This window comes from Megalopta genalis, chromosome 3 (assembly GCF_051020955.1).
Source record: "Megalopta genalis isolate 19385.01 chromosome 3, iyMegGena1_principal, whole genome shotgun sequence".
Taxonomy (NCBI): domain Eukaryota; kingdom Metazoa; phylum Arthropoda; class Insecta; order Hymenoptera; family Halictidae; genus Megalopta; species Megalopta genalis.
Genome location: NC_135015.1, coordinates 13,573,869 through 13,588,397, shown reverse-complemented (window position 1 = coordinate 13,588,397; position 14,529 = coordinate 13,573,869). Strand labels below are relative to the sequence as shown.

Genomic DNA, 14,529 nt, shown 5'->3' with positions numbered 1-14,529 from the left:
GTCCTCATGTGCGTCCTGAGCGTTTTACCATTTAAGGGAGAGTAGACGAATTTGAACCTTGAAAATGTTAATACCGATATAGTATTAATTGTCTGCGAATCACAAATAAAGTTCGATTGCTCTCCTATTGTCATTTTTTTCTCTGCAAGAACCAATAAATTAAATAAGTTTCGCTTGAATACAGGATTCGTGGAGCAACAAGAACATCGTGGACCCGGAAGAGATCTCGGTGGCGAACGGAGCGGAGGACTCGAGGTCGCTGATCTCGCCGGACAAGTTCTACTGGCGGCAGTCGTCGGAGTCGAAGGAGAACATCGACATCCATCAGCTGCTGGCGATCACGATAGTGACCAGAATGGCGGACAACGGGAACAACCAGCGCAGCTCGGTGATCTACCCGAAGAAGAAGCCGATCACCGGCTCGCAACCGACCTCGCCGGTCGCCAAACAACAGGAGGACAACAAGATGATCTTCGACAACCTGTTGGTCAGTAAGAACGACGAGGATCTGCAGAACATGCTGAACGGAAACATATCGGAGGTGTCCACCGACACTAAGAGCTTCAAAGAGAAGCTGATCATGTTCGAGAAGCTGGGCAAATGAGCCGGCGCGATGCGCCGCGTTCGTTCAAGTCAATCCTTGATGACTCAGTCGTCGTCGTCGTCGTCGTCGTCGACAAGGAAATAGCTTCCTAACGGATCGATTCGAGAGACGATCAGTCTTCTTTCCTGCTGAGGTGTCCCGAGGGATTTCGCTCAAAGGCCGGGAACAAGCCGAGATGTTGCGTGTTAAAACGAAAACGTTAGTATCTGTTATTGCCGTGCAGTCGTTCCGGGTGCGCGAAAATACGTCTCAAAACGGGTGTCAATGGCAACGAAACACTTTTCTATTTTCGGTTGTTCCTTCGGGAGACCGGTCACGATAGAATTTCGACTATACTTACCTGACTCATTGAATTGTAACGCGAAAAAGTTCAGTTTCCACTCGCAAGGATTTAATTATGTCGAGACTGCGCTAATTCTTATGCGGTTCTGTCAAATACGAATATCCGAGAGATATTATAAAATATACAGGTAATGTTTAATGTTGTCTATAGTTCCCCATTGTTCAACTGCGAGGAACTTATGTTCAACTTCACAACGAATTCCATGCGAAACACGAAATTGGTTATAAGAAAAACCCTGAACCAAGATTTTTTCGTAGTCGAGAGGAAGATCGTTGATTTAAGCTAATTATAGATCGGTAATAATAATTTGAAACATTCGATCTAGCACGAATGCTTAGTTTTCACGTTCTCCGAGCGAATAATGCGTTTGCAGAGCTTACGTTCCATCATTTCCGTTTTCCTCACGCGGTAGAAAGTTGATGTTCGTCGATCGCATTCGAAGCAATTTCGAAATCGAACGATCCGATTACGCGCACGGCAACGCGGTCATCTACGAGAAGTTATCCAATGATTTTCCGTTGTGAAACGAGAGTCGCGTAGTTCGGCGATGTTACCGGATCTTCTCCGGATCCAGTATTAGATCGCGCTTATCGAATCCGCGATCTTCTCGTGTAGGAACCGTTCCGCGTCGAATCGCAGGGAAAATTCAAAAGTTGCTGTTGGCAAATTCTCTGCGATTCGACGCGGAATGGCTTGTAGAAAGCCTAGCGTTTCGTGGATCTTGTTGTACAGTAGTTTAGAGGCACAGATAAATGTCGTGTATCGTTCCGTTCTGTAAATAATATCAAGTGAATCATTAAACAAAAAAAGAAACAAGCCCAAGCCCCCTATCATTATCACGAGCGAGAGGAATGATGGTGTCTGATCGAAATGAACACAGGGTATGTTGAGACGTTCGAGTAATCTTTGGAAAATGTTGCCTTTCCATTCGGTACTTTCTATGTAGGAACTTTCGACGCGCGAAATCGACAGAGAAACTCTGCGAGCGATGATCATAAACCGTTTCTTGTTCGTTCACCCTATAGCTTCCCAGTCGGACTCATCGCTAGAAATCAATCGCTGAAGAATCGTCTCCGATCTTAAAATTGCCGTCGCGTTGGGAAACTATGGATTGCACAGAAGGAAATCGGTTTACAGAGTCTACTAAAGTATCACGAAGGACAAGAGAAAAATGTTTCTTAATCCTCGTCCGATCCTCGGAAAAATTCAAATTCATTTACCCCGGGGCGTGAATCAATTTTCTGCGCAACAATGAAACGGGTAATTGACCTTACTATTTTTTATTGCGGAAAGTTTCAAACAATTACGAGATCGTAAAACGTAAGAATCGTTTCTAAGATAAATAAGTAAATTGCGGATTTTTATGCAAAATAAGAATTGTCTTTTAAAAATCGTATTAATTGCAAGATAAAATGCTGCGTATTCATACGTATATTTACTTTCTTAATGATTTCAATGAATTGAAAATAATGATAACGGTATTTCTGTCATAAATGCATAAAATCCGTAGTCTACGTTTAAGATAATTTTTTTTTTGCTTCACGGGTGGATCGATCTGCTATTCGAAGGGTAGAAGATCTGCACGTGATTCTTAGGATGTCTCGTGTGCAAAGAGCACAATCTCGACATCGATTTTTGTTGATACGGAGGAAAAAAGAGAGAAAATGAGATTGTCGTCGGGTGAGAAAAAGACTATTCGGAGCGTGTCTCCTCCAGTCTTTGAAGTGCCTTAACGAAGTACCGAGGAATCGGATGAGCGTAGAATTCGTTTGGATAGATCGCGCGGAAACGTTCATCGCGTTAAACTGCGGATTTTTTGCGTTTATCACGGAAAATAAGTGCGTGAAATATAAAACAGCGAAGGCTGTTGTACTCTCCTCAAGTTATCCAAATTAAGAAACATGTCGATTTGCATAGAGAACCGCAGTCTATTCATCAGCTCCAGCCCTAATCCCCTTTCTTTTCTTTATGTTTTTTGTTAGTCGTCTATATAGTTGATTGTAAACGTGTCGGAATCCAAAAGATACCGTTGTAGATCGTTTTAGATTAACGAGATATAAATAGAGAAAAAGAGCGTGCGAGTGAGAAAGTGAGAGAAAGATAAACGAATTTGATGATTGTCGCTATAACGTTACAAGAACTCGCATAATTGAGGAGGAATATATATATAAATATATATATTACACGTAACACACAGAAAGAGCAGATCGCCACGTTATTAATGTAAATAAAGCTGCCATCGTGAATTACAGAATTTCCTTTCCTTTTTTATTGAACCCGCATATTCCGGCGCGCACACCGCGACACGCTTTTAAAAAATTACAAAATACCTTCGTGTTCACTGATGATGATTCGAATACAGGTGCTTTCGTGTTTCTTCCTTTCTTCTTTTTATTACTTTCCGCATTCTCGTTTCGTTTTTTTGTTTTTTTTTTTTTTAATACGATATTTCTACGGTACACGCACGTGAACATACGTGTTTACATACACATACACGACAGTGACCGGTTAGGAGAGTTTCACGGAAAACAATGCTTGATCCGCGAACAATCGGTACAAAAATTTCTCGTAGAAAAAGAGCAGGAATGTATGCAACGACGACACACACTATGGATCGGCGGTTAACAACGATTTCTCGCGTATCACGGAAATAGTAAATCGATTCTAACAAACTTCAACGGTTGAGATACAGGTTCTGGCATTGCTTAACACTTTTCGGTCCGCCATTTCGGTATCTGTTAAATGATACCGTGCAGAAACCAAAAAAAAAACTGAAATTACCTCTGCACGCTAAGTTCTTATGTATACTTATCATTTCATAAATACTCGGGTAAACAAATGCTAGAAGAAATTATCATTAATTGAGCAACGTGGTTTTCTGTTTCGTAAATGTTTTTCGTCGTGGAGCGACCGATTCCAATGTCTCGATTGTTTCAAATCTTAACAAAGAAGCGATTGTTGTTTTCAATTGTTATCAATTCTTAGTTCGCAGTGTTGGTCGTTTTAATGAAAAAAATGGGCACACAGCGGACCGCAAAATGTAAAACGCGTTGTCACCAGCGGATTACGCTGGTTTATCCAAGCAACACGATCAGGGGTTTCCAGAGGGCAAATACGAATAACCATTTGCGCGTATACGATTGGAACTCTGCTGTTACGTAACACGCAAGGTATGACTAGGCTCTCAGCAGCTCTTATCAGCTGTGCTTATCGTTGACGGTAAAAAACGTTGTGCAAATTACGACCGTGGGTACCCGTTAAACTATCATTCGTGTGTTTTTGTTCTGCGATGTTCGCACAGCAATTTAACAACTCAATTGTTCGTTGGCAACTAGCATGAAAGTATATAAACGCTTGCAAGTACAAATCCTGACATACTGATAAGACTGCGAAGATCGCCGGAGAACCGTTTTTTTTATTTGTTAAAACTGATTGCAAGCGTTAAGATGCTTTCACGCGAACAGGCCTGATAACGGATCATCGGCTGTCGCAGCCGTTACCTATCCTTGCATCGGTTACGCTTTATTTATGTCGCTTCGAAGTCGCACAGTGTCTCGTCTGTATCTCGTATTTGCTAGCACAGGTTTGTCGCGACACGGGATTTACAACTCGTCGTGAGTGTCGGCGACCTCCAAGTTGGGATTACACAGAGCAGGCGTGGAGAACTCCATGGCGTACTCGCAACGCATAGGTTCTGTCACTGACATCAGCTTGTTCTCTTTGCCACAGATGAGCGTCACCATGGTAGAGCGGGCTGGGCCGTTCCAACAAGTTAGGCCCCTGTCGTACTTCATTCTGGAGTACTTATGGCCATCGGGTCCGGCCCATTCGTACCAGTGGCCTAAAATGATATCGCTGCCGCCGGACTTCGACCTCTGCGTTGCTCTGCCAAACATGCACAGGGTGTAAACGTACTCCAAGTCCGTGTACTCAAAACATTCCCCGTCTAAAGGCGCGAATTCCTCTTCAGTGCCGTAATCGCGGTCCAGTTTCTCCTCGAGCTTCCTGATCTCTGACTGCAAGTCGTTTACAGACTTCTCTGCCGAGTGGTAGGCTTCCCGGGCGGTCGTAGCTTCGTCGATGAGAGCTTGAGTTTCCTCATCGTATTGAATCGAAGACTCGGGCTTTTCTTGAGCATCAGCTGTCCCACCGTCACACTCGCCTTCCTCGTCCTCTTCTTTATCGTGTTCCAATGGTTCTTCTGTGCTATCGTGACCCTCCTCTTCTTCTGTTGCTTGATCACCTGGTTTAAACATACCTGAAAGAACAATTAAATTATAATAACATGTGAATCTGAATGAAAATAAAATATTTGTTGCCAATGGTTAACCTTGTTCCAACATTAGGAAGGGTTTGATGAGAGACCAAGCAGAGTCCATGAACTCCTGGAGATTTATTTCCTGCTGGTTATTCAAGAAAAAGAGTGCCTCCTCCTCGCTCACAGCTCCATCCCTGTCTCTGTCGAACGTTATTCTGGTTCTCATTTCCATGACACTGATGGTACCGCTTTCATCGGAGTCCAATAATTTGAAGTAATCTTCAATTTCTGAGTCTTGCAGTTCCTTCTCCTCTTCCCCTTCCTCTACCGAAGGCTGTTCAGGTTCAGCCACCCGATATTTCTCTAATGCTATTGTTTCTCGGTCCTCTGCTTGGGTCTTCATTACCTCCTTCTCCTTCTTAACAAGAACAGCCTCTTCGTAATCTGCTCTAAGCTTTACTAGGTTGGCCTGGTAGTAGGTCTTGAGCTGTTTACCCGTGGAGACCATCTCTGTTCTTACCTTGCTGCCTTCTTTCATCAATTCCTCAGCCTTCTGCTGCTCCAATCTAGCTTCTCTGCCAAGCTCATTGCAATTATTCACGCACTCCTTACCTGAATTATATTCGTCGGAGGTGTCACAACAGTCGCAGACACCGTCATTCACCCAGGTGGAGGGTATATAAAGGGACTTATGCCCGGTGTTCTCGCAGTAGAATATGCCGTTGCTACAGGCAGACGTGCCCGGCTCGTCGCTCCCGTCCGCACAATCGCAATAGTCATCGTTTACCCACGCGAATGGTATCAACAGGCTTCCGTCGAAACACTGGTAATCCCTATCCGGTGAAAACAGCGAATTCCTCGACGTGGGTATGCCACGAATTTGCAACACCTCGGAGCCGGCTACGTGGCCCAATCGCATCAACAGACTGACCGACAAGACAAGTGCCAAACAAACTTTGCGAAGAGTCATCGCCGCTTCTCTATGCGATACCCCGATGATAGTATCCAAAAATTTGTTCGCTCGCGAACCGTTTGAAATTTTTCTGATAAAAAACGAACGGTCTTTGAGGTTCAAACGGTAAGGCACGAGTCAGAACACGCACGCACACACTCGGGTATACGGTGTACACATGAATTTGAAGAAACGTTCATAGACTAGACACATAAGATATGACATAGCACCCTATATTCAAATATTATTTCTTATTCAAGCGTCAATAATTATTGCCGTTCTTCGCGTATAACATAATACTAATACTGGAAGGAATCATTTACGTAGGCAAACGATAGTGACGCCTCTTGCGGCGAATTCGATAAGCTCCATTCAGAGGTCTGTACAGCGCCAATTAACGTAGTGGCAAAACGCTCAAACTGTTAGCCAAACTTAACCGTTGATAATTTTGTTTACCAGCTTCTGTTTTTTGTTAACAGCATTTTGTCACTGTCCTGGCGCTGTACAAAGACCAGATGTTACGGAACGGATGAGTTTTGTCGCAGTCGGAATTTGCATGGTATCTTATGACGAATATGACAGGTGACAGGAATCACCGCTACTAACCAAAAGTATTCAGACACCCCGATATTTTATTTAAAATAGCTATAAATCTTATCTGAAACATGTAAGAATATTAAACGCTTCGTTTGATTTGATCTATTTTAAGTAAGCAAGTAGCTTTCGAGTGGCAATAAATAGAAAGCAAGTTATCGTTAAATCTCGATCACCCTGTATATGTGCGATAGTTATATACCTATATCGGTGTAGGTGTAGGTGGATAGGTGTGTACACGCCTATTTTACGGTTTCAAGGTCAAACATCGCATTTCTAGCAAACATTGTGTAGTGCGGTGCGTTATGACAAGAACGGTTCGCTGTGATCTTGTAATGTTTTCTTGAGTTTCGAAACCGATCGTGCCGCGACGATCGAGCGAGCGAGCCTGTCTGCCAATGGAAGGGCACGATACTGCGTAAATAAGAACAGCGGTACCCCTCGTATGTCGAGTTGACATGTGACCGGTTTAAAGTTTCACGGTGATTCCGTGTGCAACAATAATAATTCGCTTCTACACCCTCCTACTCGGCCGCCACAGTTCCTAGAGGCTGCCGTTGCTCTAGGTTATGTTGTGTTTAGATCGTAGCTCGTGCAAATACATTCTCAGTCGCAGCCGATACGTCGCGGACAGCCTTCCACGGAAAGGCTTCGAAATATGAGAAAACGTACGAGCAGTTCGCGCATTGAAAGCCAATTAGAATACCATTTAACGACGTTCCGTCACCGTGTTCCGTTGCTGTAATTCGACATACGGACCAAGGTTTGGATTTTTTCAATAATTTGCGTCCGACCAGTATACGTATCATATACGTATGATCGCGTTATATGATGCGTACACACATATTTTCGTATACATACACTCTCCCGTGTGTACAGCGATCGCGCATCCACTGCTGAATTTAGTCGCTTTCGATATTTCGTAATCTCGAGAATCGAAATGCTGTGCTGCTTGCATTGATCATCTTCTATTTGTTGATGTTAACAATTTAATGCATGGTATAGTACGTAATTACCCATGATTGCTATTGTTTTTTTGTTCTCTTGCTGATTATAAATAAATGAATCTTTTCTGCATTTGGCAAATGTGTTAATTGCATTGCACGAGTGATAAATCAAATGTTGATTTACAGGTATATTAAAGCAGGGTGATGAACCTAGGACTATCTCCATACGACGGCTTGGAGAAAGAGTCAACTGCCAATAATGCTTTGGAAAATGGAAGCGGTGCTACAAAGAAACTGGCCAGAGGCATATCAAGAGCGACCGAAAATGCAGCTATCGTTTCCTATGCTCGTTCACAGATAGGGTCATTAGATACTCCAGAATTTACGTTCTCTCTTCCAGATCTAACTGTATATCCAGGTACTTTATGTCTGTTCTAATTTGCATTCCATCTGTTTTCTGTTCTTAATCTAAGAAAAACATGTTTCTAGATTCTTTTCGTCAATTTTTGGAGAAAGATTTGATCGAAGGTGGATGCCTAACATCATTGGAAGCTGCCGGTCGCTTGAATTGGTGGTGCGGTGGTAAAAATGGAAGTAACAGAGTACTTTGGCCATTGGCAACATCTGGAGATGGTAATTGCCTTCTACATGCAGCCTCTCTGGGCATGTGGGGCTTTCATGATAGGCTTCTCACATTGAGGGAGGCATTGCATAATACTTTAGCCAAAGGGGAATACAGGCACGCTTTACTTAGAAGATGGAAGTGGCGGCAAATGGGCTTGAACGCGGCCGCGGGACTATCTTACACGGATGCGGAATGGTTGACCGAATGGCAAACCATCGTAGATATGGCTTCTCCTATTTTTAGGAATCAGACGGCTACTTCTTATCAAAGCTTAGAGGAAGTATGTAACGTTTCGTCCTTTCTAATTTAGTATATTCCGGCTGAACGGCAGACTAACAGACACAATTTTCTAGGTACACGTATTAGCTTTGGCTCATGCTTTAAAAAGGCCTATCATAGTTATAGCAGAGACTATGTTAAAGGATGCAGAGGGTGCAGCTTTAGCTCCAATTCCGTTCGGAGGTGTATACCTTCCATTAGAAGTACCTCCATCTCGTTGTCATAGAACCCCGTTGCTCCTAGCGTATCATTCTGCCCACTTCTCTCCTTTAGTCATTGTTGACGGATCAAGTGATTTCGGAGATCGTTGCAGCGAAGGCGTCAACATACCTTTGGTTGATCCTGACACCGGGCAATTGTTACCTGTCCTCTTCGCAGTAGATCCTGGACCCGATTGGGACTGGCACGAAGGATCTCGTGACATATCCCATTTTCAACAAGATATGGTAGTTGATGATATGATCGGAATTGTATTTGCGCTTTATGTACAAATACACTTATATATATATATATGTATGTATATATATATAATGTTTTTATTCAGATGGAGATCTTATTACGAGAGTATTTAGACTGTGAATACCAAAATTTTACCTGTGAGGAGATCGAAAGATTAGCCGACAACGATGGTTCATTCTCAAAAACAGCAAAACAATTGTTGGGAGTTGCGAAACAGTTTGGATCGATCGGAAAATCTGTTAGCAAGAAATTATGGCCTATAACCAAGAGACCAAAGAGCCTTCCGTCAACGGCGGGTGGACTTCCGACGGAAGGTTTGCTATGTATAAGGATCAGAAGTAGGCGACATCAGTACGTGGATCAGATGCTTCAGAATTATCTTCAATGTGCTCACGCAAGGTTTTACTTTACCTCGTTCTAATGTGGTATTCAACCTTCGGACGTTAACAATTTTAGATGAAAGCATCCATCTTCCGAAGGTCAAGTTGAAATATTTATTTTTTCTTATGAATCGAATATGTTGTAGGTACCTGCAAGACCATAAAGTGGACGATACCGGCAGCGAATTGAATTACGGTGCGGGTAAGTCGAAATTTTATGCTGCCAGCGATCGAGGAAGTCATGCGAGCGTCAGCAAACTGCTGCCCACTAATCCGAACAAGGATCGCACGCTTTATCTTTCAAGGTGTGCAGAACTATGAAGTGATTGTCAACTGATGGCAAGATGATGGAGTTTTGTAATGAGCGTTGTTTTCAGGTCCACATTTTACAAAAATCAAGCATCGTCCGAAAAACCGGGGCCAGAACGATGGAACAACAGTAATAGTTTGGCGGTATGTGTTGAACGAATGAATCGTTCTAAGTCCGGAGTTGAGTAATTTGAGGATTATTTCAGGCTATTGTCAAAGAATGTCGCAATGGACAATGTCAATTCTTCGGTTCAGCAGAGAATGATTACTACTGTTCACAATGTTGGGCGAATCAACGATACCGCTGAGTATTTCGACTCAGCTGCGCATGACAATAATGACTCTTTAATAATGTTCGTATTAAATCATCTATAATCAGACTTAGATTTAACACTAGCCATTTTAAAGTGAAGTTTAAGAGAAATAATCGATTTATCAGATATTCTTCTTCCTGCTACATCGACTCATACATTTTTGTTTCACGAATGAAATTTTTATTTTTATTATTCATTGATATTCGATCTCTTTCGAAAGCATATCAGATGTACAGGGTTCAACTCTCTCTCTCTTCGACTAATATACACACACTAAATGCCTTTCACACGTAGCTTGTAATATCAGACCAGTCCCAAAAAAGATACATATATTTTCAAGTAATGATGAATCAGTATTTTCACAAAGGTATATATGTATATATATATAATTCATGACGATTTTCTGTACGTGCCTTTTGTCGCGCAGAATTAATACAAATAATGAAAAAAGAGGTACAACTCGATAATACTCGAACTTTGAATGCTGCGACGGGGATCTGTTTACCCTCGCGTCTACCTCCACTGCTTTTAATATAACGCTTTGTATAAATTGATCGCGCTTGATTACTTGCTTTGTGAAACAGAATTATTTAGAGGAGCGCGATCCTGAGATGTGTTAAGTGATATTCAGACCGTTTAGATCGTATAATCTCAATGCCTGTTGGCAATTAATTGTTCATGTAAAGCTGTGTGAAAAATAAAACCTATTTTTCTATCTCTTGCGCTTTCTTATTGGTCTCTTTTCTACTCTTACTAAGTTCAAACGATTCAGAGTGGTTGCCAGAACTTTATCCCGGATATTACAACTATAAAAGCTCGCATGTTATATCTATCAGTTAAACAATTAAGCTTTAAACTTAGCGCTTCGTTCAAGAGTCCGTAAACTGCCAAATAATATAGTGGCGAAATAACTGAAACTGATAGCTAAATTACCGACAGTCAATTTTGGCTAATAGTTTGAGTGTTTCGCCACTATGTTAACTGGCGCTGTACAGATTCCTGCAAGAGGTGCCATCATCGCTGGTGTAATTTACACTTTTTAATTGAAAATTATGGCGGTTTATTTAAAACAACTTCGATTGCTTCAAGTCTGGAATGCTGAGCTCGATGTGAACAAGTTGATTTATCAATTATATTCAATTACGTAAAGGAGATTATAAAAAACGCAGTAGTTCTTACTAAATATTTATATTTGTATTAAATCGCTATTTGTATATTTGCATTTTATCAATAAATCACTATGTCACATTACACGCGAAGCTTCAGTAAAACAAAAATATTCGTATTCTGCGGGAAACGTTAAAACGTGAATTAACATATACATACGCATATCTGACATACTCGAAACACATTACCGGTCGGTTTTTTTATTCTAAGGATTCAGTAATGCAACACACCTCCTTATCCCTCCTAAATAAAAATTAGTAGACACTGACTTGTCGCTTATTATCACGAATTCCAAGTTAAATGGATGATTTATTTAAATATTAAGTCCAAATCCGAATTTTATCGAACCCTAGACCAATCTAAAGTCCGAATTCTATTTTCTTTCACGCGTTTATATGGTTGAAGTCACGTTAAAGTACAATATGGTCGGATCTATCAATACAAAAGTTTAAAGATACACAATTTTGTGTACAATTTCTATAAAAATAAAGTTTGTCGCTCATTCGCAATTAAGCATCATTAATCGTACGGTCAATATGAAAGAATTAAACGTTTGACCAATCATCAATGACTTTGCCGCTTCCATCCGAAGCTCTTGTAATCTGATACGCAGGTTTATATTTCCTACAATTACGCACGGATCACGTTCAACATTATAGTTGAACATAAAACACGTTTCAGTGACATGAATACAGTATAACAAATACGTGTACATGTATGAAAAAGAATATACAGGTGGTATTCGATACATAGTAACATAAAAGTATGATTCCAAGCAACCCGTTGTTGTACACGCTTTTACAAATCGAAATATAAAATAACAACCTTTCCCAATTTTTTTTTGGTTTCATCAGGTTTCTTTAGATCACGTTGCACTCAATACTCGAAGAAATGATCGTCCACGCGTTTAACGATATCTCTCTCTTTCACACACGCACACATACATATATACGCACACTTTCTCTCTCTCTCTCTCTCTCTTTCTCCCTCTACGTTGAAACAAAAAACGCGGCGGTATTTGAAAATAATGAGATTAACTTTGTACGTCGAAAGATATAATCTGAAAATATGTTTTTTGTTTTTAGTATCTGAAAATATGAAACGATTGGAATTACAGTTAAAAATATACATAGTGTGATATCTTGTAGTACATTGTTATCGGTCACGATATTCACAATGAGTGTTTATATATTTAATTATATCTATCACTATTTGACCAAACAACAAGGGTCAAGTAGTGGTACTACTGTTGTTCAAACTTAAAAGAGCCTTAGCGAGACACATCGTTTACATTCCTTTTTCCGGTAACTCGGCTCGCTCTAGCAAAAAATACATCCTTTTCAGCAGTAGGAAAACAAAAGAACTATTTTAGATTCCACAGAGAAAAAAAACTAATAGGCTATGGCGATTGCTTTTCGACTGTAAATACACCGTATTCGTTATTGCAATGATCCACTTGAGAGAACATTACCCTGTAAGAGGGAATGACCTACACAGAAGACGTTTGCAACTCTTTATGATACAAGTTATTATTATTACTCAGCACGTGCTCGGATACGTTGAATACAATGGCGAATATAATTGGCCATTAACGAGAGAAGGCCCCTTCACTAGTTTGGAAGCCATTATATGCGATAGTAATATTAACGGTTCTTCCCAGTTGCACTCTTTACCATGATAGAATAATTTGATTACTGATTAGCTACTCCAATTTTTCGCTTTTAAGGCGTTAAGTGGTCGGATGGTAAGAGCTAATCAAGGCAGCGTCTAATGGTTCCATACACGATGGGCACGTTAGCGAACGTTTCAACCAATCGTCGATACAAACTGCATGATAAGTGTGCATACAGGGCATGTAACGCACTTGTTGTCCTTCCACTAGCTCCATCATGCATATTACGCAATCCTCTTTTTTGGCTCCATCGTATTCACGCAGAGGCAAATGCTGCATCATTCCCAGACGTTTTAGAATTCGTACGCGTAGTTCCTCTTCGCTCAATGAACTGACTTCATCGCTTCGGCCCACTGTAACTCCGACTCCAATTCCATAGCCTATGTCCAAGGTGACTGATTGATAAGGTGGCCGATGATTAAGGAGACCACCGGTTGGTGGATAATAAGAGCTCACAAACTGCAATGTCAAAAACAAATTAGAATCTTACTTCTAAAGACCACAGTGAAACAATTAAAAGTTTAACCCTTAATTAACAAGGTCAGCATGGTCATTTGCAGCATGGTCTCTAATTAACAATATTTGCACATTGTAATGAATACAAGGAGACAAACTGCATCGCAAAAATTTTACTTACAACAAATGAAGTCAAATCATTGTTTAAAATTTTGTTTGCAAACTAATCACTAATTAAGGGTTTATATCTTTTTTGCAAAATATGTACATCTTATTCGAATGCAAAATATTTTTTAATCGCACAAATTTTTTCTGCAGTTTTCATTATCGTGAAAACAGTGAAATCGGGGACGCACAAAACACTCTCTATACTCGACAAAGTTTTGGAAAACAAGGGAATTACATTATAAGATATTGAATGTCCGTGGTCCTCTTGCGGTAAGCCGTCAGGCAGCACAGGATCAGAGTTGTTGCTCAGCAGCGTAGTATTGTCTTGTTGACTGCCACCAGCGCGTAAGAATTTCAAGCAGTTTCCCATTTTGATGGGTAAACGTCGGCTCCGATCTAGCTTTCCACTCGCAGCACCGTTCGACACGTAAATATATCCCAGCGTCGATTGAAGAATCGCGACAGCTTCGACCTAGGATATTAAGAGTCCTGTCCCCATCGTAAATCGCGCTGTTTTCGCTACGATTACAGTTACAGGGATCCGTCCTGGTCCTGGTCGAACGGATGACAGTCGCTGATTCTCGCGTCAAAATAAGGTGGCGCAAGAACCTTCACCAACGATACATCGTTCGTCACGTATCCGTAACCACAGCTGACTCTCTACGCATTTATCGAGACGCGACGGAAAGGGGAACAGGCCAGTTACGTACACTGGCCAGACTGTGTGCACTATCCGGAGAAAAAGCACTTTTCACATCTCTCTTCTGGTGCTACGTTCCTCGGACGTTTAATATATACAATCCCACTTCGCTTGCATTCTGCTGCGTAAAAGGTACTTCGACGTGATTCGTCGCCGAGGTCGTATTGCATTTTCCGACGTCCAATCACCGAGAAACGATACAAAGAGAACCTGTCAAAAGATCGCGTTCCATCCGAAAGACACTCGGCAAGGGATTCGCGATTGGTCCATCATATTGTCAAGCAGATTTGTAATATCGCAAA

General features: G+C 41.3%; 4 protein-coding genes across 11 annotated transcripts in view; 2 read left to right on the top strand and 2 right to left on the bottom strand.

The window, feature by feature from the left end:
* The window catches only part of LOC117229530 (uncharacterized), a 205,486-nt gene extending 202,285 nt beyond the window's left edge, over positions 1-3,201 (top strand). For all 6 annotated transcript variants that reach the window (XM_076520118.1, XM_033486068.2, XM_076520117.1 and 3 more), the window contains one exon: positions 185-3,201. In XM_076520118.1, the coding sequence (XP_076376233.1) occupies positions 185-604 (420 nt within the window). In that variant the 3' untranslated portion in view covers positions 605-3,201. The remainder of the gene's footprint in view (positions 1-184) is intronic.
* On the bottom strand, positions 3,194-6,401 carry GCS2beta (glucosidase 2 subunit beta). The gene is made up of 2 exons (XM_033486074.2): positions 5,278-6,401; positions 3,194-5,205 (listed from the first exon to the last, which is right to left on the bottom strand). Exons 1-2 carry the CDS (start codon positions 6,173-6,175, stop codon positions 4,550-4,552), a joined length of 1,554 nt encoding a protein of 517 aa, XP_033341965.1. The 5' UTR covers positions 6,176-6,401; the 3' UTR covers positions 3,194-4,549.
* A 402-nt stretch (positions 6,402-6,803) lies between these two features.
* On the top strand, positions 6,804-10,781 carry LOC117229532 (OTU domain-containing protein 7B). Of its 3 annotated transcripts, none has more exons than XM_033486072.2 (8): positions 6,804-6,824; positions 7,885-8,116; positions 8,188-8,603; positions 8,677-9,048; positions 9,147-9,460; positions 9,588-9,746; positions 9,819-9,894; positions 9,957-10,781. In XM_033486072.2, the coding sequence occupies exons 2-8, from the start codon at positions 7,903-7,905 to the stop codon at positions 10,056-10,058; spliced, it is 1,653 nt and encodes a 550-aa protein (XP_033341963.1). In that variant the 5' UTR covers positions 6,804-6,824; positions 7,885-7,902; the 3' UTR covers positions 10,059-10,781. The 3 variants fall into 3 exon arrangements, with proteins under 3 accessions (XP_033341963.1, XP_033341961.1, XP_033341962.1); XM_033486070.2 differs by lacking the exon at positions 6,804-6,824 and adding an exon at positions 6,952-7,514; XM_033486071.2 differs by lacking the exon at positions 6,804-6,824 and adding an exon at positions 7,617-7,755.
* Positions 10,782-11,236: 455 nt separating this feature from the next.
* Positions 11,237-14,281, bottom strand: Rnf11 (Ring finger protein 11). Its single transcript, XM_033486075.2, has 2 exons — positions 13,763-14,281; positions 11,237-13,362 (listed from the first exon to the last, which is right to left on the bottom strand). Exons 1-2 carry the CDS (start codon positions 13,895-13,897, stop codon positions 12,961-12,963), a joined length of 537 nt encoding a protein of 178 aa, XP_033341966.1. The 5' UTR covers positions 13,898-14,281; the 3' UTR covers positions 11,237-12,960.
* Between the last annotated feature and the right edge of the window lie 248 nt (positions 14,282-14,529).